Here is a 25,165-nt window from a genome sequence, read left to right as displayed (position 1 = left end):
TCAAGAAACATGACAGGTGCTCAGAAAGTCAGAGCTGCTTCAAAATGGGAAAATTCACATTTTTGTACCATAGTTTGTAAACGCTATATCTTTTGCGCAAACCAATAAATATACACTTATTGCATTTTTTTTATCAAAGACATGTTGAACAATAAATTTAGAGAAAAAATGATATAGAAATGTAGTTTTATTTGAAAATTTTTACAACCGAAAGTGAAAAATTTCATTTTTTTGCTAAAATTTCGGTCAATTTCAAAAAATGTCAGCAGCAATGAAATACCACCAAATGAAAGCTCTATTAGTGAGAAGAAAAGGAGGTAAAATTCATTTGGGTGCCAAGTTGCATGACCGAACAATAAACCGTTAAAGTTGTGGAGTGCCGATTTGTAAAAAAGGGCCTGGTCACTAGGGGGGTATAAACCTGTGGTCCTTAAGTGGTTAATGTATGATCTCCACCTATAATACGTCCGGGCGAACTTTTTCTCTTTCAGTGCTGCTTCTTGCTCCAAAATTTCCAGAATTTGTGGGGTCAGTTTTCTGGCACGTGATGAACGTCTTAGTTCATTTGTTTGGGCTAGATTTGTTTGAAGCAAGACTAGTGCTGCATTAGACTCTTCTAACTCAGACAGGTTCTCTTGCTTTTCAACTTCTACCCCATCTATTTTTGTATCCTCTAACAGTGGCATGGTAATACTAGGCTCAGACATTTTACTTTAAATGCTATAACAATCAATACAAATAATAAGATGCCTTTCACTTTAAATGCAATACTGACAAATGCAGAAATAAATTACTTTCACTTTAAATGTAACAGAGTCTGTGTATTACAAACTGTCATTTGTCTTTTATTCCTGAACACGAAAATGTCACTTTATACCAAAACCTATGTGCAATGATAAGTAGTAAGGAAAGCTCTGACCTTATTCTGAAGAGCAGGAATAAATGTCTGTCTTAAAGGAGTTGTGTCTTTTCTTGATGATGCGATGCTCAGCGCTGACTTGCGATGCTCAGCGCTGACTTGCGATGCTCTGTGCAAACTTGCGATGCGCTGGCTTGGATACGCTGTTGCAGGCTTAATGGCGGGAAACTAGCTGGCTGCAGTACGTGGCCTCTTCGTGGATAGCGGTGTGGGCACTCTGGACTTTGGCCTCCCACCATGCGTCTCTTCCTCTCTCTAGGGATCGCAGGAGGGTTGGCGCTCTTTCTCTGACTATTTTGCCTTTGCCCTTCTGCCACTTTAAGAGTCGCCTGCAGTTTGACTAATGCACACGTTCTATGGCCTCTATGGTAGCTCCCCTGAGTTGTCTTTGTTTGCTCACTCAGGGAACAGTATTCTCTTTGCTGCGCGGCGGTATATGCTGGCGCTCTTCTGCTCTAATGCGCTCTTTACTGTGCAAGTTTAGTGCTATCACTTCGCCCTCTGAGGGTAATAGTTTCACTGTGGCAGGTGCAGCACTATGAAGTGCCTTTTGCGCTGTGGCATTAGAAGAATTCTGATATCTCTAGACTGTCTATTACTGTGTAATTTCTCTAGCGCCGTTCTATGAAAACAGTAGGTTTAAAGAGCACACCAAATGCTTGAAATAACTTCTTTATTAACTTCAACTTTTCTTTATATATATAACACTGCTGCCTTCGCAGCAGATAGTCCATGTACATAACACGTGGTGAAAAGATATCACAAAATGGCGGTATGCATAAGATGGTGGTTCAACTGTTCAATCTTGTCATTCAACATAAAATGGTGGATATATTTCTCTCTTCAGTATCTGTACTCTCACTTTAAGTTATTTAAGCACTTTATGATCTCTCTGAGAGGTATATCTGAGGTCTAACTAACAGATCTATTTGCTGAATTTGGTCACAATTTGCATTATGCAGTTAGCAGATTGGTTGAGTATGATCTGGTATGGTTGTATGCAATTTGGATTGCAATATGGAATTTGAATTGTGAACTTTGTAGTTTGCAATTGTTGGATGTGTAAATAAACACACATATAACTGGTTCAGTATATAGTTCTAATCACTATATTAACAGTAGGAACATTATATAACTGTTTTAAATACCTATTTTGGCCTCTCTGCTTCCATAAAACACAGCTCTTACTGGAGTGAATGTCTGTTCAGCTTCTCTCTCTGGTGAATAATAATTTCTAGCAGCTCCTGCTAGGGAATTTCCCACACAGGCTGTGTGTGAGGCTGGCTGTGATTGGTCTAGACTCCTGCCCAGCAACAACAGTTTAACTCTATGCTTTCTGTTGTTTCTGCTGTGTCATTGAGCTTACCTCACATCCATCTAATGAATCTTAAAGGCATATTATCTTTTCTGCTTCTGTGAACACAAAATATAACTATTACATCACATCCAAACATGAAGTCACTGTAAATAACTCTGCTTTTGTCTTTAACACACAAACATAGGAACTGTATTAAGTTTATTGGCAGGTCTAGCTGTATAAACACACAAGCTATATAGGCTATATAAGCCTGGAGGTGGGAACACCACAAGTGGAGATGGCCTATACCAGGAAAACAGAGCACAACTTGTCTCCAAAGCACTTATCCATTCTGAAATGCAGCGACCAGGAAGGAATGCTGGATGATGACATCATTAACAAGGCCCAGGATCTCCTGCAGAATTAGTTTGGGGACTTGGATGGCCTGCAGCTCGCTGCTGCTATTCTCTTTCCTGTGTATAGTGTGCTAAAGAAGGCCATACAAATCCACTACGACGAGAACAGGGTGCACCGGCTGACCACCTGCTTCAAAAATGGCGACATCCTAGTGGCAGACAGCATCAACACCAGCAATTTGCCTCTATCTTTTTGCAAGAAGATTAATAACATCTACAAAGTAGTGGTTAATGAGCCCCTGAAACTTATAAAATTTCTCAATGTGGATCAGCAGAGAAACACCTATGACTGTGGGGTGTTCGCCATAGCATTTGCCTTTGAGTTTCTGGCAGATAACGGTGTACCCACTGCGATCTTCCAGCACAACGTGATGAGAGACCATCTAATATCATTCCGTCATAATAGAAGTCTATGGCCTGCATAACGGATCCGTCCTGTTTCCGTTATGCAGGAAAGGACTCCCCTGCATAATGGAAACGGAACGGATCCGTTTTGCAGCCCACAGACTTCTATTATGACGGAATGAATAACGGAATGCCTCTAAAAGCATTCCGTTATGCATACCGTCATATAATTGCGTTATGGTCCGTGGCAACGGAATCCATAAGGCAGTTCTGCTTTTACCACCAAATGAAGCGTGAACGAATTTCAAAATATGAAATTCGCTCATCTCTAGTGATGACTCTACCACAAGTCAGTGACATGGTGGCCACCGTGTCAGGAACAGATGACCTGCGCTTGAGCAAGAGGCAGATTCCGGGCTCGGTCTCTGCACTCGCCCACCGGACTTTCTGCAGTCAGACGTATTCACTAAAGAAGTGCGTTTGAAGCTGCATCAAAGGCAGGCTCCAGGCTTGGTCTCTGCAATAACCACTGGACTTGAAATTCACTGGACTTTCCGCAGACAGATGTATTCACCAAAGAAGTGAGTTTCCTGCTGCTTTAAGAGGCAGATTCCGGGCTCGGTCTCTGCATTCATCACTGGATCTGTCTTTTACAGGACTTTCCAAAGTTAGATGTATTCACCGAAGAAGTGAATTTCCTGCTGCATCAAAAGACAGATTCCAGGCTTGGTCTTTGCAGAAGTCAATACACTTGACATGTCACGTGCCATTGTTTTCCTCCACTGCCTAGGGGAAGGGCAGTCCTTCAGCCATGGTTCCCATCATCAATAGGGCCACATTTAAGACCAGTGCCTTGACTTCTGAGAACATCTACTGTACTTTTGATACCTTGCAGTTAATAAAGTCAATGTATATTAAGTAGTAGTGTGTCTGAGCCTCTTTATGAATCTTCATAGTCAGCTGAATGGGGGTAAAGGGTGTCGGACCCCTGCTGATCCGATAGTGATGGCCTTTATTGGTTGTACAGATCATTTTATTTTTTTATCCCCTACTTACAGGATAGGGGATAAGTATCTGATCGGTGGGGACTGCTGGGTCCCACATGATCATGAGAATGGGGATCCTGTGTCCCCAAAGAAAAGGAATGGTATGTCAACCATGTTCCCTTCTGCTTCATTTAAGGTCGATGGGACTTCTGGAAATAGCTGAGCATTGTACTCGGCTATCTTCAGCAGTCCCATAGAGAGTGAACAGAGTAGCTATGTGAATGATCAGTGGTGGTCCCAGATATTCTGTGGATAGGGGAAAGTTTTATATTGACAGAAACTATCTCTGGACCACATACCCATTGAAGTCAACAGGTCTGCAAAAAATCTGCAGATCCACGATTTGCAGACCACAAAATGGATATGGTTATGTGCATGGGGCCTTATACAGATTCTACCAAAAAAAAAAAATTTAAAATAAAAAAGCCTCTGCCTAGCAGTGTAAAAAAATCTAAACAAACATCCTTTGCCCTCCGTGATCCAGCACAGGGCAAGGGAGAGCATCTGTCACGAATACAGGGGAGGGACAAAGAACTAGGCCTCAAGGCTAGGGACAGAGAAAAGGTTACCTCCTAGGAAGCCCCTAAACCTGGCCCTGACTCCTGTCAGTATGTTTAGACCCTGAAGGTGGGAAAATACACTGAGCAAAAATATAAACGCAACACTTTCAGTTTTGCTCCCATTTTGCATGAGCTGAACTCAAAGATCTGAAACATTTTCTACATACACAAAAGACCCATTACTCTCAAATATTGTACACAAATCTGTCTAAGTCTGTGTTAGTGAGCACCTCTCCTTTGCCGAGATAATCCATCCCACCTCACAGGTGTGGCATATCAAGGTGCTGATTAGACAGCATGAATATTGCACAGGTGTGCCTTAGACTGCCCACAATAAAAGGCCACTCTGAAATGTGCACAGTTTTGCCTTACTGGGGGATGGGGTGTTAGAAAAGTCAGTATCTGGTGTGGCCACCATTGCCTCACGCAGTGCAACACATCTCCGTCGCATAGAGTTGATCAGGTTGTTGATTGTGGCCTGTGGAATGTTGGTCCACTCCTCTTCAATAGCTGTGGGAAGTTGCAGAATATTGGCAGAAACTGGAACACGCTGTCGTATACGCCGATCCATATGGGGCCATGTATTATCATGCTGCAACATGAGGTGATGGTGGATTCATGCTGCAATCATGAGGTCATGGATGAATGGCACAACAATAGGCCTCAGGATCTCGTCACGTTATCTCTGTGCATTCAAAATGACATTAATAAAATGCAGCTGTGTTCATTGTCCATAACATACGCCTACCCATACCATTACCTCACTGCCACCATGGGCCACTCGATCCACAACGTTGACGTCAGCAAACTGCTCACCCCCACAAGCTGTCTGCCATCTGCCCTGTGTCAACCAGGACTCATCCGTGAACAGAACGTCTCTCCAACGTGCCAGACTCCATCGAATGTGAGAATTTGCCCACTCATGTCGGATACGACGATGAACTGCAGTCAGGTCCAGACCCCAATAAGGACAACGAGCATGCAGATGAGCTTCCGTGAGACCGTTTCTGACAGTTTGTGAGGAAATTCTTTGGTTATGCAAACCAATTGCTGCTGCAGCTGTCCTGGTGGCTGGTCTCAGACGATCACAGAGGTGAAAATTCTGGATGTGGAGGTCCTGTGCTGGTGTGGTTACATGTGGTCTGCGGTTGTGAGGTCGGTTGGATGTACTGCCAAATTCTCTGAAACTCCTTTGGAGACGGCTTATGGTAGAGAAATGAACGTTCATTGCACGGGCAACAGCTCTGGTAGACATTCCTGCAGTCAGCATTCCAATTGCACGCTCCCTCAAACGTTGAGAGATCTGTGGCATTGTGCTGTATGATCAAACTGCACATTTCAGAGTGGCCTTTTATTGTGGACAGTCTAAAGCACACCTGTGCAATATTCATGCTGTCTAATCAGCACCTTGATATGCCACACTTGTGAGGTGGGATGGATTATCTCGGCAAAGGAGAAGTGCTCACTAACACAGATTTAGACAGATTTGTGAATATTTGAGAGTAATGGGTATTTTGTGTATGTAGAAAATGTTTCAGATCTTTAAGTTCAGCTCATGCAAAAAGGGAGCAAAACCGAAAGTTTTGCGTTTATATTTTTTGCTCAGTGTACATACGCCGAAACCTAGACCATAGGAGCCCTAAAATGCCCTAGTTAGTGGCAGGGAATGAGACTACTGGTTCCTTCCTAGGTGAACGAACCAGTGTCTCCCTGAGGCCTAGTAACAACAAGAACAGGGGAACAACCAAATACAAAGAGCAGTGCAACTTATCTTATAGAAAATGGATGAGCAGGAACACAGGTAAGGTCCACACACCAACTCTTCCAAATCCAAGCAGAGAATATCAACTGCATGAAGTGTGAGACCAAACTAAGTAGGGAATGCAGTAATGACCACGGGCTGCACCTGGCAAGAGGTGTGGTCATTACCAAACCACAACACTGAGAATCAAGAGACTGTCAGTTAACCTCACGTGCAGTCAGTCTCTCCGATCTTCTAACCTCTATCACAGAAGGTACCGTGACAGCATCGGAGCATGAAATGCTTCGATGCTCATAACAGGGGGGCCAGAGGGGTGAAATTCTGTGTATGTCTGGGTTCAGCTCTGAACTTGGACAACCTCTTTAACTTCAGAATCGTCCTTGCAGAGTAAGCAGCTACAAGAAAATTGTGCAGGAGTGGGGAGCCTGCTATCAGCGACAGCAGGGCTCCCCATAGAAAAAGCAGGGACTTTTTTTTTGCCTTCCTTGCGCTCCCCAATTGCTGTATACATAGTGCTCATTGAATGATGTGTATGCAGATCAAGAAGTGGAAATGCCACTTTCTGCTCCAGTCCTAGTGATCACTTGATCACTGGGGGCCGAGTATCTGCATGAGCTGCTAGGTCTCAACAGACCCAGATCAGCTCTGCAGTGAGGATGAACAGCCTTGTACAATGTCTCTGGGGGCTGTATTCCTCTTGTAACTGGGTTTACTATGTCAGCCCCAGTTACAGGAAAAAAATCTGTAAAAAAATAATAATAATTAATGTTTAATGTCCCCAAATGTCTTGTGTGACCTTATGGGGCACAAGTGTGAAATAAAGTAAAGCAATAAAGACAAAATAAAAATTAAATAATAATAAAAAATAAATAAAAAGCTACACTGCAGCTTCAAACTTGCATTTGGCATCCATACACTATATATTCCCCTATATCAAAATGACCGTTACAGAAAGGAGACATAATTTTAAAAAGTATTCGTCACACTTTATGCCAAAAATGGGAACTATTGCCCCATCTTTTTTTAGATTTCGCCTGGATATGAAGACATACTAAAATAGAAATGACATAAAAATAACGCTTCATGTATATCACCCAAAAAAGGGGCAAAAACTATTTCCATAAGCAAACGGATAACAGTTGGGGCTCTCATGGACACATAGTAAAAATGAAAAATGCATCTGGTCAGGACTGAACTGAAGCAAAACTTTTACTGTAATACCAACATTTTGGATCAGTTGTCTCTGACAGCACATATAACGGTTTCCAGCCACTCACGGCTTGGGGATCTGAAAAAGACATAAATATACGGTCCAAAGTGTGATGGAAAGGAGCTCAGCAGCTCTACGGACTGGTAGTGCCAGAGCTCCCACTCACAGTACAACTACAAATCCCGGCATCCTCTGCGCGGAGCGGCGACTGCTGATGACGTAACAGTATCGCGCCGCGGTCCAGGCCTTGAGGTAATCTGCTGTGTAACGTTTAGAGGCCGGGCTTAGCAGTCAGACTACCGGGAAAAGAAAGGAGCAAAGCCGAAGCTGTGAGCATGGAGTATCTGATCGGCATCCAAGGCCGCGACTACGTGATGGTAGCGGCGGATACCGTGTGCGCCAACAGCATCATCAAGATGAAGCACGGTGAGTCCTCATGTCACCATCTTGTGTGCACCTGAGGGGGTTACTGCTGCTGCTGCTGCCGCCGGTGGGGGATTGTCTGCAGTAATTATATAGTCACTCTTTTATTACAGATGTTTCATGAGGAAAGCAATGCAGATGAAGAAGGGGCTTTCTGCTCCAGTCCTAGCGATCAGTGGGGGCCGAGCTGGGTCTCCATGTAGAGAACAACCTGGAGCCCACAGACTTTCAGTGACGTGACAGTGTTCGTGATTGACCACTGCTCCAATCGGTCACTTACCGCCCAGCCTGTGGTCATTCTGGATAACCCCTTTAAAGGGAACCTGTCACCTCCCAAAACCATCCCAAGCCGCCAGCAGTGTGTTTCTGATGATGCCTTTCTTCCTGAAGGCCGATGCGGCAAAAGTACTGAAAACGTTGTATAATCCCCTGCCGGCGCGCTTCTCTAGTCATGCTTGAAGTCACGGGGGCAGCGGCCTTCTTGCTTCAAGTCAAGATAACCATTCCCCCTTCGCTGTGACTGACAGCGCTTATGCAGAGAGTTCGGCAAAGCCAGCCGAACTGCCGTCTGTCAGTCACAGCGAAAGGGCAGGGAAGGGGGCCTGACTACCGTGACTTGAAGCAAGAAGGCCGCTGCCCCCATGACTTCAAGCCTGACTAGAGAAGTGCGCCGGCAGGGGATAAAGGAACGTTTTCAGTACTTTTGCCGCATCTGCCTTCAGGAAGAAAGGCATCATCAGAAACACCCTGCTGGCGGCTTCGGATGGTTTTGGGAGGGGACAGGTTCCCTTTAATTTCCCATGTCTAAAGGCTCCTTGTGGGACCATCATAGATTAGAGGTTGTGCATCTTTAGGGGGCAGACCTGTAAGGGGAAGCATGCTTAGGCTACTTTCACACTAGCTTTTTTGCGGATCCGTCATGGATCTGCAAAAACGCTTCCGTCACAATAATACAACCGCATGCATCAGTCATGAACGGATCCGGATGTATTATGTCTCCTATAGCCATGACGGATCTGTCTTTAACACCACTGAAAGTCAATGGGGGACGGATCTGTTTTCTATTGTGCCAGATTGTGTTAGAGAAAACGGATCCGTCCCCATTGACTTACATTGTGTGTCAGGACGGATCCGTTTGGCTCCGCTTCGTCAAGCGGACAGCAAAACGCTGAAATAGTCCTGATGAAGGGGAGTAATCCTGCCCCAGAAACGCGTTGACTATACTGTATAATAAAAGATCTCTTTAATACCAGACACTTCAGTTCTGAAGTTTATTCAATCAAGGTCTAGGCAGCGCCAAAGGGGTCGGCAACGACGTTTTATAAAGGTGATTTATTTGTAATGATAGGCTGGGAAGTCACAGTGCCTTTAAGTATGAACAGCCATATCCATTTTAGTTCACACCTTCATTTTGTATTTAAAGGGATTGTTTGGTAGAATAAAACTGTTCATAAAAGGGTCCGAATGGGTTACAAAACTTAAAGGGCTTGTCTAGCCATTTGTGTTGATGACCTATCATCAGGATAGATATGATAAAATAGAGCAGCACTACAGTACCTTCTGGTAAGGATATTAGGAACGCATCAGCCAGTCCAGTGCCCCAGATCCATAGGGGTTAAAGCAATAGTCATCAGAGGTAGACGGCAGCATCTCCAATCCACACATGGTGCATGAGGCAGTACACAATCTTGGGACAGTAACGTTTCGGCTACATATTAGCTTGACAAAGGCCGAAACGTTGCTGTACCAAGATTGTGTGAATAAAAGCTTGTTTGGATTGGAGATGCTGCCGTCTACCTCTGTGATCATCATGATAGGTCATCATTATCAGATCAGCGGGGGTCCAACACTGGGCGCCCCTGCTGATTAGCTGTTTGACGAGGAGGCAGCACTTTATGCAAGCACCGCTCCCTGGTCATCTCCTCTGTACCAGCCGTATAGAGTAATGACAAGTACTTGGCATTACACTGCACTTTTGAGATGAAGTGCAGTGTAAGGACTCATTCACATGTCAGTGATTGTGAGCCCAAGCCAGGACTGGAGCCTCCACAGACATAAGGTATAAGGGAAAGATCTGCTCCTGTTCTGTGTTTAGAGCCGCACCTGGCTTTGGTTCAAAATCACTGATGGAAATCACTGACTTGTGAATAAGGCCCCTTTCACACGAGCGAGTTTTCCAAGCGGGTGTGATGCGGCACATTAACGCATTGCACCCGCACTGAATCCGGACCCATTCATTTCAATGGGTCTGTGTACATGAGCGTTGTTTTTCACACATCAGTTCTGCGTTGCGTGAAAATCGCAGCATGTTCTATATTATGCGTTTTTCACGCACCCCTGGCCCCATAGAAGAGAACGGGGCTTCAGTGAAAAAACGCATTGCATCCGCAAGCAAGTGCGGATGCAATCCGTTTTTCACTGATGGTTGCTAGAAGACGTTGTTTGTAAACCTTCAGTTTTTTATCACGTGCGTGAAAAACGCATGAAAACGCTTTGCACCCGCGTGGAAAAAACTGAACGCAATCGCAGACAAAACTGACTGAACTTGCTTGCAAAATAATGCGAGTTTCACTGAACGCATCCGGACCTAATCCGTCACGCTCGTGTGAAAGGCCTAAGGCATAATGAAGAGGAAGCAGCGGTCGCATGGAGTGCCAAATCCTCGGACAGCTGATCGGCAGCGGTGCCTGGTGTTGGACCCTTGCTGATCTGATATTGATAACCTATGCCGACAGTCAATCATTGTCATCAATATAAACTGCTGGACAACCCCTTTAAATAGGCAGTATACACTCTCACTGATCCCTGCTGTTGTAGTTCCCATCCTGACAGACAGATAATGCCCTCTCAGCCAGACGGGTCACTACTGTGGCCAGTAATTTAATTTTTTAAAATTTTTTTTAAACCATTCAGCTCCTTTTCTAAAAATGTTATCCTGACGTTTGTAAGACTGAAAAAATACATTCATCCACACAGTTCAGCCTGTTACCCTATGTGTGATGAGATCAGGTTTGTGCGGTGTAGAGTAAAGCAGGCCATATATTTTAGGGTTCGTTGCACATGTCATTTAAAGGGGTTTTCCCAGATTTGACTAATGATGACCTATCCTCTGATCGGTGGGGGCACTGGCGCTTCTGTGAGTGCCACTGCCTTCTCTCAGCCTTTCATAGGCCAGTGACGTCACGTGGCCTAGGAGCAGCTCAGCCCCATAGAAATGAATGCTTCTGAGCTGCGATACAAGGCACAGCACTGAGAAGGCTCTCAAACAGCTGATCGGTGGGAGTCCTGGTGTCGAACCCCCACTGATTAGATACTGATGATCTGTCCTGAGGATAGTTCATCAGTATTAAAATCTGGGAAAACCCTTTTAAACAGACCACATGCCCTGACATCTGCTGCCATTGAAGAGTAGGGAGACATCCACGCTTAGATGTACTGCCAACTTCTAGTCCATATCAGCCGTGCTCCTCATTCTTTAGGCCATTGCTACAATGCTGAGCGGAGGAATACATTGTACGGATTCAGTGCGGTGCTGTGACTCATCATGGTGTGAGAAGTGAAAGAATCTAGAAACGTTCTCCGCTTCCTGCCTTCTCTTCACACCCGTCATCTGCAAAAATCACCAAACTTCTCTTATTTGCATTTTCACCCTAATTGTTTCTGTTATCTGTATTGGGGTCCATTTACACGTCCGCAGAATGGGTCTGCATCCATTCTGCAAATTGCGGAACGGGTGCGGACCCATTCATTCTGCATGGGGCAGGAATGGATGCGGACAGCACACAGTGTGCTCTCTGCATCCGCATTTTCGGAGTGCACACCCGATCTTCCGGTCCGCGGCTCCGGAAAAAGATAGAACATGTCCTATTCTTGTCCGCAATTGCAGACAAGAATAGGCAGTTCTATGGGGGTGCCGGCCGGGTGTATTGCGGATCTGCAATACACTAAGGACGTGTGAATTGACCCTTATAGGGGTTGGCCAGCCATTTTGTTTCTAAGTGTAACTGTTATTTTGGTTTATTTTTGATTTAATGCAGGGACAGGGATGTTAAAGGGCTTCTGTCTTCAGAAACATGGACCTAAAACGTCTCACCAGAGTAATAAACCCTTGACAAATGAAGATCATGGTTCCATCGGTGTCTGTGCCCATATTTCCGAGAGTCACAGTTTTGTAATATGCAAATGAGCCTCTAGGAGCAACGAGGACAGTGCAGTTTCATCTTGGTGCTCGCTCCCGGGGTGAGCCTTTGTGTTGTACTGTGCCTGCACTGGCCACTGAAATGAACCGCACAGGTGCCTGACTTTTGCAGACTTCAGAGCCAGGCAGGCGTGATGACTTCTTTACTGCCTGTCCCTGTCAATCAAACTGGTGAAGAGAAGCAGGTGGAGCCTCTGGGAGCAGCAAGACGAAACGGCACTGCTCTCATTGCTCCTAGAGACTCATCTGCATATTACAAAACTGCTAATATCTCAGGAATGTGGGCACCAACACTGATGGACCATGATCTTCAGCTGTCAAGGGCTCATCTCTCTGGTGAGACCGTTTTAGGTCCATGTTTCTGATGACAGAAGCCCTTTAATCATTTCACCCCCATTGAAGTAAAGGTGTACGCTCGGGCCAGCATGAATGTTTGCAAGAAGGTTGGGAGGAATAGGTGAACCTATGGGATCAGCCTTAGACAGCTCTGTGGTAAAGTAAGAAGACGTGTATGACCATGTATTTAGTACCGCAGTTAAATGGTCTGTAAGATTATGACATTTTTAACAAAAACACATGTCATCTAGTTACACGTGTTATCACTTGGATGGACAAATTCCAGTAGGCCAAGAGTTGGGTCTGGTCTACAGAGTTGCCATTAGGCTACTTTCACACTAGCGATCGGGTGTCCGCTCGTGCGCACCGTTTGAAGGGGCTCACGAGCGGCCCCGAACGCATCCGTCTGGCCCCAATGCATTCTCAGTGGAGGCGGATCCACTGAGAATGCATCCGCCTGCCAGCGCTCAGCCTCCGCTCCGCTCAGTGAGCGGACACCTGAACGCTGCTTGCAGCGTTCGGGTGTCCGCCTGGCCGTGCGGAGGCGAGCGGATCCGTCCAGACTTATAATGGAAGTCAATAGGGACGGATCCGCTTGAAGATGACTCTATATGGCTCAATCTTCAAGCGGATCCGTTCCCCTTTGACTTTCAATGTAAAGTCTGAACGGATCCGCTCAGGCTACTTTCTGACTTAGAAAATTTTCTAAGTAATAATGCAGACTGATCCGTTCTGAACGGATGCAAACGTCTGCATTATCGGAGCGGATCCATCTGATGAAACATCAGACGGATCCGCTCCGAACGCTAGTGTGAAAGTAGCCTACGCTGTACTGCTGTTGGGAACAGCACTTGATGACTGTTGGTGGTCGTTTTCCCACCATGTTTCTGCTGCCCTGTAATGATGATTTCAGGCTCGAGATTGAGAGTTGTCTTGTCGAACCAATAATTAATACTTTTTCCCCCAACAGATGTAGACAAAATGTTCAAGATGAGTGAGAAGATCCTTCTCTTGTGTGTGGGAGAGGCTGGGGACACAGTGCAGTTTGCAGAATACATTCAGAAGAATGTACAACTATACAAAATGAGGAACGGTGAGTTGGAGAACTATGAATTTTAGGAAATTTAATAGTCATTTATAAATGCTGTGAATTGCAGTCAAATAATGTGATTTGGTGCAACATCTGAGCTAGGGCTGCAGCTAACGATTATTTTAGCAATCGAGTATTCTACCGATTATTTTTACGATTAATCGAGTACTCTAATAAGAAAAAATGAATTAATAGACTGTTTTCCTTTATAAAAACTCATCAGACCCCCCTGCCATCAGTCCCCCAACACCCTTCATTCCCCCCTGTGCGATCAGCCCAAGTGCCACCAGCTTCGTTCCCCCACCCCGGTGCCACCAGCTTCGTTCCCCCACCCCGGTGCCACCAGCTTCGTTCCCCCACCCCGGTGCCACCAGCTTCGTTCCCCCACCCCGGTGCCAGGCAGCATGGTCCATGAAAGCTCAGCCTGCCCTCCCCCTGACACCCGGAGTGCACAGCGTCATTGTTTGCAATGACGCTGTGCACTCCGGGCGCCCGGCCTTAGTCGCACCCCCATCCCCTCAGTGTCACCAACTTGCGTTTCCAGCAGGGGCGCCGCCGACACTCCATCGTTCCGCGCTTCTCTGGGCATGACGTCACACAGCGCGTCAGGTCACGGCATGCGTACGTCAGGAGGTCAGTGCAGCACAGGACCATGGACGTGCTGTGGAGTGTCTGGAGGCCCCTTACAGTACCTAGTCACTACCGCCTGGCTAGAGCGTTTTTATATATTGGTGGTCTTATAGTAGTTATCTTGATGTATGTAGGTAAAGTTATTTAATGTGTCTGGGCCATATACAGACAAAGTATGGTTCTTAGTCTTGAAAATTACTAGAGTGGTTTTACATTTAAGAGAATCATCCTTTCTATTCTGTAAATCTTTTAACAAAGCTGTCTAAGCCTGCAAACATTGTATTAAAGGGCTTGTCCACAATATAAAAAACATGGCTGCTTTATTCCAAAAACAGCCCCACACCTGTCTAGTCGTTGTGTCTGGTTATTGCAGCTCAGCATCAATGGTTCTTAGAAACATTTTCTGCAGACTGCTTGAGCGTGTCTGTACTTATGCGGTTCATGTGACCACTGCAGCCACTCATTGGCCCCAATGGTGACATTTCGCCCAGTTATGTGACACGTCACCACTGTGGCTAGTCATTGGGGAGACCTGCGAGCTGCAGAGCTGGCATGACAGCAATAGAGCCGGAATCCGGCAGCGGAGATCAGGTACAGTGCATTCGGAAATTCTTCAGACAGTTTCACTTTTTTCCCATTTTATGTTGCAGCATTGTGCTAAAATGAAAAAAAAAAAGGTTCTCAAGAAATGTTCGATTGGGTTCAAGTCGGGGCTCTTGCTGGACCACTTAAGGGCATTCACAGAGTTGTCCCTAAGCCACTCCTTTGTTGTCTTGACTGTGTGCTTAGGGTCATTGTCTTGGTGGATGGTGAACCTTCGGCCCAGTCTGAGATCCAGAGCGCATTGGTGCAAGTTTTCATAAAGAATATCTATGTACGTTCCTCGATACAGCGTTGCCTCAACCCTGACCATTCACCATGTCTCAGCCACGTAAAAACACCCCCACAGCATGATGCTGCCACCCCCATGCTTCGCTATATGGATGGTATTGTGCCTGGTTTCCTCCAAACATGATGCTTATAATTGGGGCCAGATAATTAAATCTGGGTTATATCAGACCAGAGAATCTCAGTCTGAGAATCCTTCAGGTGTTTTTTATTTTTATTTATTTTTTTATTCCAGGAGAGCTTTCACGTGTCTTTAACTGAGATGAGGCATCTTTCTGGCATTTCTGCCATAAAACTCAAACTGTTGGAATTCTGCAGTGATGGTTGACCATCTGGAAGTTTCTCCCATCTGCTCACAGGGTCTTTGGAGCTCAGCCAGAGTGACCATTGGGTTCTTGGTCACCTCTCTTGCCAAGGTCCTTCTCTCACTTTTGTACCCTTCTCCAGATCTATGCCACCTGTCTCTGTAGGCAGTTATTTTCCCTTTGTCCTATGACATCAACAGCAGAGAGGATCCTCCGCCCAGGACAGGAAACCCACAGATATTTAAGAAGGATGGGCCTCTCCATTCCTCAGTGGTTTTCCTGTCCTGGGAGAGGATTCCTACAAGCTGTCTGCTAGTGAGTAGTTTCTCTCCATGTTAATTCGCCGGCTGGGCTGGGGAGCATGCCGGGTGAGTTTCCTGCTACGAGCTCCATGAAGATTGTGGAAGCGGCAGGGTGTCATACCTTAGAAGCCTCCTGAGGATCCCTTTTTTGTCTGAGGCAGGTAGCACTGGGCACATTTGGGCAAGAGGACGGGAGCGCAGGAGTTTGTAGAGGAAGCACCTCCCGTCTGTAGTATTGCGAGACCGCAATTAGTCAGGAAGCACGATACATCGTCTCCTAGTGTGCTGGAGCACGGGATATTGGAATTTCTGGCCGCACTTAAGCCCAGCTAGAGCTGCCTGTGGATCCTTGTTAGGAAGGACCAGATCCAAGGCGTGTATTGGACCTCTGGCAGCATGGAAGACGCTGGAGAGGCACAGAAGTACCAGTCTACCGCTGCACCTTCGGTATGGTTGGAGGGTATGTACGGCAGGTGGTTCTGTACGGCGATTTCCTGCGCAATGATAAAAAGACTGAGGGCAACAGCTTCAACAGCGTCACTGGGCATGCGCCGGTCCCAGTGACGCTGTTGCCCTCACTCTTTTTATCATTGCGCAGGCGCAGGAAATCGCCGGCACTGCGCCTGCGCGGGATTTAGGATGCGGCGAGAGGAGGTTCGGGGTGTTTGCCGCAGAGTGCGGCGCTGGGGGGGAGGGGGTTTGAGCACTCAGCCGCGCCTCTGGGAGGCGATTTAGCTGAACTTGTAGGAGGTATTCGTTTTCAAATTTCGGCGGGCACGGCACTTCAGAGGGGCGTTCCTGGGCACCGTGGAGAAAGAAGAACGCCCCTCTGGGCTCCTTACAGCTTGATTTGCATATCATAAAAAGCCTTTTTATGAAGAAATGACAAGACTCGCAATAAAAAGAACAAGACATCTGGATATAAGGTAGTTTATTACACATGGAATTATGGAAAAAAAATTTTGATAATATGCTGGTGACAGATTCCCTTTAAATCTAAAAAAAGAAGCCCATAAATCAAAGACAGATCTCCTTCTGCACAGAATTATTTGGACGTCTATAGTTCAGATGAAAATACCTTGGTGGTAGAAAGTGGGGATGTTCTATCCGACTCGTCCTCGGTTGAGTATAGGGGTGGTAGACCGTTCTTCCCCATTTAGGACATTGATCAACTTCTGAAAGCCATTAGAGCTGCAATGAATATTGAGGACCACAAGGAAGTGAGATCAGTACAGGATGTAATGTTTGAGGGGTTGGAAGGCAGAAAAAAAACGAGTGGAAGAATCTGGATAAGCGCAGTCTTTTTCCCTCGTCGGTTAAGAGCAAATATCCCTTTGACGCCACGGATTCAGACTGGAATTCAACTGTCTTCCGCCCCAGAATTTTTTTTGTAACGGAGGCGATGCGGTAAAAGCAGGAAAGACTATCTTTTATCCCCTGAGCGCGCTATTTTCGAGTCACTCTTCAAGTCAAGGTAACCGCGCCCCCTTCCCTGCTCCTTCGCTGTGACTGACAGCGCTTATGCCCGACAGCCGACTGGCTTTGCCGAACAGCCGGCTGTCAGTCACAGGAGAAGGGGCAGGAAAGGGGGCGCGGTTACCTTGACTTGAAGCAAGGAGGCCGCTGCCCGCTTGACTTCAAGAGTGACTTGAAAATAGCGCGCTCAGGGTATAAAAGATAGTTTTTTAGTTTTTTTTTTCCTGCTTTTACCGCATCTGACTGCAGGAAGAAAATCATCATTAGAAACACACTGCCGGCTACTTGAAGGTACTGCTGGCAGTTTGGAGGTGGTTTTTGCTGCTGACAGATTCCGTTTAAAGGGTAACTGTCATATTTTTGTTTATTTGCTAGTTTATTAGAGCTAGGCATTTATACCTGAGTTAGTCTGTCAATGATTGTCAAAAAATCTGTAATTACCTTATAATAGCTTTCATTAATATCCTCTGTCCCTTTCCACTGCTCCCTTTAAAAGACAGTTGCTATGGCTTGTCTGTCTCTGGCTAAGAAGACAGGAAGACTGAGGGGCGGACCTTCACACTGCATGCCTGCATTAGGCTTCAGAATGAGGAGGCGTGTCTCTCAGTAATCCAATTTGATTGGATGGCAGGGAGCTGCTGGCTACAGCAAGTGTGTATGGGAAGTGAGGGAAAGCAGTTTTGGCCTCAGAGAACTGGCAGAGGAGCCATCTTGAGAAGGTCCTCCAGGGTTTCCAGATGGCGACCAAAATGGTCGCCAATGCGACTTAAAATTTGCAGATGGCGACAAGACTTTTTAGTCTTGTCGCCATTTGCGACTGTACCGCCGCGCTCCTGCGCAGCCTAAGTTCTCTTCAGTAGCACAGTGGAGAAGGAAGGAGTCCCTCCCTCTCCACTGTGACGCGGCCACCACTACCACCAATGGGGAGATAGCAGGGAGGAGGAGGGGAGGAGCTGTCGCCACTGATGAATGTAAAACATAAGTATAGGCAGCGGTATCACAGACCCGGCACCCGGCCTCAATAACAGGGCATGCGATACGCGACAAAATTACCCCTCAGGTGCCGCAGATCGCATGCCCTGTTATTGAGGCCGGGTGCCGGGTCTGTGATACCGCTGCAGACAATTGTATAAAGGAGTTAAAGACGACCTTTCATGGGTCCAAAGAATATGAACTTAGTAGCAGGCTGCATAGAGCCGCGCCCAGGGATCTAAGTGCACTTACTATTATTCCTGGGCGCCGCTCCGTTCACCCGCTGTGGCCCCCGGGATTTTCAACATTCAGAGCAAGGAGGAGGAGACGCCAGTGTCTCTCCGTCTCCATGACAGCAGCGCTGTCCAATCACAGCACAGAGCTCAGAGCCAGGGAGAAAAAAAACTCCCTCGCTCTGAGCTCTGATTGGACAGCGCTGACACTGGCGTCTCCTCCTCCTTGCTCTGAATGTTGAAAATACCGGGGGCCACAGTGGGCGAACGGAGCGGCGCCCAGGAATAATAGTAAGTGCACTTGGATCCCTGGGCGCCGCCCTATGCAGCCTGCTACGAAGTTCATATTCTTTGGACCTATGAAAGGTCCTCTTTAATTACATTCATTGGTGGTGCAGTGCGCCCCCCCCCCCCCCCTCATTATCACTTGCCACAAGTCGTCGTTCCCCCCTCATTATCACTTGCCACAAGTCGTCGTTCCCCCCCCCCCCCCCCCCATTATCACTGGCCACAAGTCGTCCCCAAACCGCACCCCCCCCCCCCCTTCCCCCATTGTTATATGGTGATCACAGGGTCCCATCCCCTCCAGTGGTGGCAGTGGCAGATTACACTGCTGGGGCTCAGATCGTTACCATGGCAGCCAGGACGCTACTGAAGCCCTGGCTGCCATGTTCAGCTCCCTGCTGCTGTGTGCACAGAGCCCAGGGCAGCAGGGAGATGTGTGAGATCCTATTCACCCTGAGGGTGAATAGCACAAGGGATGAAAAGATCCAGGTTCTAGTCCCTAAGGGAAGAAATGGTTATTAAATAAAAAGTTTAAAAAAACACCAAAATACTAAAAGTTTAAATGGCCCCTTCCCAGTTTTACATAAAAAATTTACAAACTATAAAGAATAAACATATTACATATCGCCAAGTCCCAAAAAGTGTGAGCTATTAAAATATAAAAAAAATATTTCCGCTCGATGAAGGCCGTTACAGAAAAAAAAACCTCTAAACCACGCAATTCGCCATTTTTAGTCACCTTGTCCCCCAGAAGATGTCCCTGGATGTGAGAGGTATGTGGTGCAGTTTTCTCCTATATGTAGTGCTGGCTCACTACTGGGACCTGCGTCTCATCTTCTCCAAGTCCTTTTTTTTAATTATATGCATTTTAAATTTGGCGACTAAAAATGTAATTTGGCTCCTAAATTTTTTTTAGTTTAGGAGCCAATGGCTCCTGGTCATTTTTATTTTTTTGTCTGGAGCACTGTCCTCATATTGTAAATGTTTAAACAGCTGTAATTAAGGGAAAATCTCAAGGAAAACAGTGGTTTGTGAAGAAACATTTTCAGTTCCAGGTTCTACCCTTTGGGATCTCCATAGCTCCTCGGCTCTTCACAAAACTCGTAGCGGAAATGGCAGCCCATATAAGAGAAAAGGACATCCATCCTGTTTGTGCCATATCTGGACGATTTCTTGATCCTAGCGCAGTCCGAACAGACCTGTCTCGCCCAGATGGAACAGGTGATCTGCATTCTGAACTCTCTAGGGTGGATAATCAATGCGGAGAAGTCCAAAATGGTTCCTCAGAAGGTTTAACAGTTCCTGGGCATATTACTGGACTCTGCATCTCAGGAATCTCTTCTGCCTCCAGAGAAAATCCAGAGAGTAAGGTCACTAGTAGATCTGCTTAGGCCTCTTTCACACTTGCGTTGTCCGGATCCGGCGTGTACTCCACTTGCCGGAATTACACGCCGGATCCGGAAAAACGCAAGTGTACTGAAAGCATTTGAAGACGGATCCGTCTTCCAAATGCGTTCAGTGTTACTATGGCACCCAGGACGCTATTAAAGTCCTGGTTGCCATAGTAGGAGCGGGGGAGCAGTATACTTACAGTCCGTGCGGCTCCCGGGGCGCTCCAGAGTGACGTCAGAGCGCCCCATGCGCATGGATGACGTGATCCATGTGATCACATGATCCATGCGCTTGGGGCGCCCTGACGTCACTCTGAAGCTCCCCGGGAGCCGCACAGACGGTAAGTATACTGCTCCCCTGCTCCCCACTACACTTTACCATGGCTGCCAGGACTTTAGCGTCCCGGCAGCCATGGTAACCACTCTGAAAAAGCTAAATGTCGGCTCCGGCAATGCGCCGAAACGACGTTTAGCTTAAGGCCGGATCCGGATCAATGCCTTTCAATGGGCATTAATTCCGGATCCGGCCTTGCAGCAAGTGTTCCGGATTTTTGGCCGGAGCAAAAAGCGCAGCATGCTGCGGTATTTTCTCCGGCCAAAAAACGTTCCGTTCCGGAACTGAAGACATCCTGATGCATCCTGAACGGATTTCTCTCCATTCAGAATGCATTAGGATAATCCTGATCAGGATTCTTCCGGCATAGAGCCCCGACAACGGAACTCTATGCCGGAAGACAAGAACGCAAGTGTGAAAGAGCCCATATTCGGAATCCTTCTCTGTCTATCAGAAAGGGCATGTCAGCTCTTGGAACTCTAGCCTCCTGCATTCCAGCCGTTCCGTGGGCTCAGGCTCACTCCAGGAGCCTTCAATGGGAGATTCTCCAGACATGGTCAGGAAGGGGAGAAGAGTTAGACAGGAAGATTTCAATTTCCAGAAATACATGCAGTTCCCTAAATGGTGGTTTGATCCAGACAAGAACGGTATCTACTTCGTGGGCAGAGAGAGCGGATGCGTCTATCCACGATATTTGCAAAGCGGCTACCTGGTCTTCTGCTCTAACCTTCTATAGGCACTATAGACTGGACCTCTCTTCTGTTTCCGACCTTTCTTTTGCTCGTAAGGTCTTGCAGGCTGTTATCCCACCCTAACTCTCTATCTCTGGGATCTCTCCTGGAGCTGTCATAGGATGAAGAGAAAAATTACAGTACCCTTATATTCGCTCCCTTTGTTATGGTGTTGGTGATGGGACTTGGTTATGGTGCACAGGGTGCGCAAAATGAAAAAAAAAAAAGTTTCGACGAATTAAACTCAAATGGATTCGGATAGATCAGAAGGATGGATATCAGGGATGCTTTCTTTCATCTCTGAAGAGCACTGAGGAATGGAGAGGCCCCTCCTTCTTAAATATCAGTGATCTTCCTCTCCTGGTGCTGTCAGGGACTCTGGAAAATTAAATTACCGGTAAGAGTAATAATCATTGTCCTCCTCATGGCTTGGTTTTTGCACTGATATGCATTATCAGCTGTGAGACAGGAGTGTGTCTTTCCAAATCATATGCAATCAACTGAATTTACCACAGGTGGACTCCAAGCAAGATGTAAAAAACATCTCCCAAATGATCAAAAGAAACAGGAGGCCATAAGAACTGAATATTTATCTCCATGTGACATTTTACATTTTTGCCTTTGTAATAAATTTGCTAACATTTCTAATAATCCTGTTTTCACTCTTTCATTATAGGGTATTGAGAGCAGAATGATGGGGGGAAAACTTGTTTTTTGTGTGTGTTTTTATTTTTTTAGTGCAAGGCTGTAACATAACAATGTGAAAAAAGGGTCTGAAGACTTTCCAAATGCATTGTATGTATGATTAGTGCTGGGCATTCTATAGAAAATGTTCCCAGGGGTGAACAGCCTCTTGAATGATGCAGATTCGCTGTAGCTTTAGAATTATTATATATTTTTCCTATTTTTGTTTTAGGCTATGAATTGTCTCCTACAGCAGCAGCAAACTTCACCCGTAGAAATCTAGCTGACTATCTGAGAAGCAGGGTGAGTTAGCAAGTATTTTATGACAAGCTTTTATGTCCCGGTGGATTCCGTAATTGGAAGATGGTGAACTTATCGTGAAGTGTGCGGGTCAGCGGTTTAAAGCTGCAACCACTCCAAGAAGGGGCATGCTGTATAGACTGCCGGCACTTGAAGCCACAGCGACTGTCCACTTGCGGCTTTGCTCCATTCAATGGAGCTAAGCCATGAGTGGGTCCGTGGCATCTAAAGTGAGCAACTGTGGCTCACCCCCCGCTCCCCTCCTCCTTTTTTTTTTTTCTTTTTTTTCTTTCTTGCAGAATAAACCCCGCTAGGGTGTTCGGTACTGGGTGGAGTCAGTACCTGCCATTCTTATGATACCTGTTCTAATGACTGGGAACAATGGAACCATCTGTCGCAGCTTTGATGCTGAGGTCAACAGCAGTACCTAAGTAGTTAACAGAGGGAGGACTTTCCCTCTGTTAGGCTACTTTTACACCTGCGTTAGGTGCGGATCTGTCTGGTATCTGCACAGATGGATTTGCACCTATAAATGCAAACGCTGGTATCCGTTCAGAACGGATTAGTCTGCATTAGGGCTCATTCAGACGGCCGTATGCTGTCCGCAAAAATACTGAATGCTATCCGTTTTTTTGCGGATCCGCAAAAAAAATGAAACATGTCCTATACTTGTCCGTGAAAATCAGGACATGGCCCCATTGAAGTCTACGGGTCCGCAAAAATACTGAATGCTATCCGTTTTTTTGCGGATCCGTTTTTTTTGCGGATCCGCAAAAAAACGGATAGCATTCAGTATTTTTGCGGACAGCATACGGCCGTCTGAATGAGCCCTTATTCTGTCCAAAAAAATCTAAGTGTTAGGGCTCATTCAGACGGCCGTATGCTGTCCGCAAAAATACTGAATGCTATCCGTTTTTTTGCGGATCCGCAAAAAAAAACGGATCTGCAAAAAAACGGATAGCATTCAGTATTTTTGCGGACCCATAGACTTCAATGGGGCCATGTCCTGATTTTCACGGACAAGTATAGGACATGTTTCATTTTTTTTGCGGATCCGCAAAAAAAAAACGGATAGCATTCAGTATTTTTGCGGACAGCATACGGCCGTCTGAATGAGCCCTTAGTCAAACGGATCCCTCCTGACTTACATTGAAAGTCAATGGGGGACGGATCCGTTTACAATTGCACCATATTGTGTCAATCTAAACGGATCCGTCCCCATTGACTACCATTGTAAGTCAGGACGGATCTGTTTGGCTCGGCATCGCCAGGCGGACACCAAAACGCTGCAAGCAGCGTTTTGGTGTCCGCCTCCAGAGCGGAATGGAGACTGAACGGAGCCAAACTGATGCATTCTGAACGGATCCTTATCCATTCAGAATGCATTGGGGCTAAACTGATCCGTTTGGGGCCGCTTGTGAGAGCCTTGAAACGGATCTCACAAACGGACCCAGAAACGACAGTGTGGAAGTAGCCTTACCCAAACCCTCCTATAACGTGATGGGTGCTGGTGGGTTGCCTAATCAGTTCTACACACAAGTATTGCAGTGTATTAACAATCGCAAGGTGACAACTGTTAGGGTGCATTCACATGACCGTATGTATTTTCTGGTTGCAAAATGCGGATCTGCAAAAAATACAGATGACGTTTGTATTGCATCCATTAGTTTTGCAGATCCCATTGTAACAATGCCTTCTCTGTCCCAGAAACGGACAAGAATAGGACGTGTTCTATCTTTTTTGCGGAACTGATATACGGATGCAGGCCGCACACAGTGTTTTCCGCTGAACCGTTAAAATGAATGGGTCCGCATCCAAAATGCAGTTGTCTGAATGGGGCCTTAGTGGGACTAAAAAAACTCAGTAAACTTTATTAGAAAAAAATAAAAAAAAAATTCTCAAGAAAAGAAAGTTTCCCTTATAAAATGGTTTCTTATTAAAAATAATAAAAGGATATATCATTGGTATCTCTGCATCTGTAACAACCCAAACTCTAAATTGTATCTATTTATCTGTATTTACTATCGTTCTAATCATACTGACCCAGAGAAAACTGCAAGAATGACGGACGTAAATGACCGCAGGACCTGCACCTATAAATGTGCCCATATAACGACGTCAGTTCATAAGGTGACTCGTGGTTGGAGCGCCATAAATTGATGTACATTTGGTCAGATTAGGCAGGAAATACTGGTTCTGTGTTTATCCTCCTGTCCAAAGACGGGCTGCTGTTTTGGGAAGAGAAAGCATGCCTCTCGTACACCCTCCCACCCAGCGTTATCTAGCTACAGTTCAATGTTCTTCTGGTGCTCACATGACCCCAAGAAGCAGATGGTGCAGGTAAGGCTGTGATTTTTAAATATCCTGTCTCCCATGTGCTGAATACCATTTGCTATACACACCGAAAGTTAATATCGCTAACGAGGGTAATTGAATACGCGTTTTGGCAAACACATTTAGCAGGATGTGACATGGTGCCACGTTCCTCTCCTTTATTCACAGTCATAGCTGCCCTCCCCCTGTCCCCATAGAAGACCTGTTTTGCCCCTCTCTGTCTCCACTGTGCCCACTCTCACCCCACCTGTTCCAGATGGGCAACTCAGTAGGGGGACACTGACAGAGGCAGATGTGTTTGCATGCCGGAGATGCAGCTCTGTGCCACTGCAGATGGTGATGCCTGGGAGGGAGTGGGGTGTGTAAACTATTGTTAAAGCTCACGTAGTGTTCATGGTTCCTGCTGTTCTACGTCTACAGCCGCTGACACAGCACAATGTAGCTGCCTCCAACCTGCTATAGGGTAATGCACTCGTTTCATCGTATAAAACTGGTCAATCTTGGGGGGCTGAAAAATAGGCACCTAGGTTAGTTTAGAATTATTTTAACTGAATAAGCATCCATTTCCACCATGTATCATCTGCTATATTAGTTTGACGTGATCGCCTGCACGTTGTGGAAAAAACGAATTGTGTCCTCATTGGATTGTTATTTGAAACTCCTTTCCTAATAATGAAACGTTGAATTAACATTTTGGT

The 25,165-nt window shown here is 46.1% G+C and overlaps 1 protein-coding gene across 1 annotated transcript in view; it reads left to right on the top strand.

Moving 5' to 3' along the window:
• Positions 1-7,773: 7,773 nt before the first annotated feature.
• The window catches only part of PSMB2 (proteasome 20S subunit beta 2), a 30,304-nt gene continuing 12,912 nt past the window's right edge, over positions 7,774-25,165 (top strand). The window contains exons 1-3 of the mRNA XM_040424380.1: positions 7,774-7,981; positions 13,483-13,605; positions 22,066-22,136. Of these exons, the coding sequence (XP_040280314.1) occupies positions 7,891-7,981; positions 13,483-13,605; positions 22,066-22,136 (285 nt within the window). The 5' untranslated portion in view covers positions 7,774-7,890. The remainder of the gene's footprint in view (positions 7,982-13,482; positions 13,606-22,065; positions 22,137-25,165) is intronic.

The sequence above is a fragment of the Bufo bufo genome, chromosome 3 (genome assembly GCF_905171765.1).
Source record: "Bufo bufo chromosome 3, aBufBuf1.1, whole genome shotgun sequence".
Taxonomy (NCBI): domain Eukaryota; kingdom Metazoa; phylum Chordata; class Amphibia; order Anura; family Bufonidae; genus Bufo; species Bufo bufo.
This window is presented reverse-complemented; position numbering and strand designations above follow the sequence as displayed.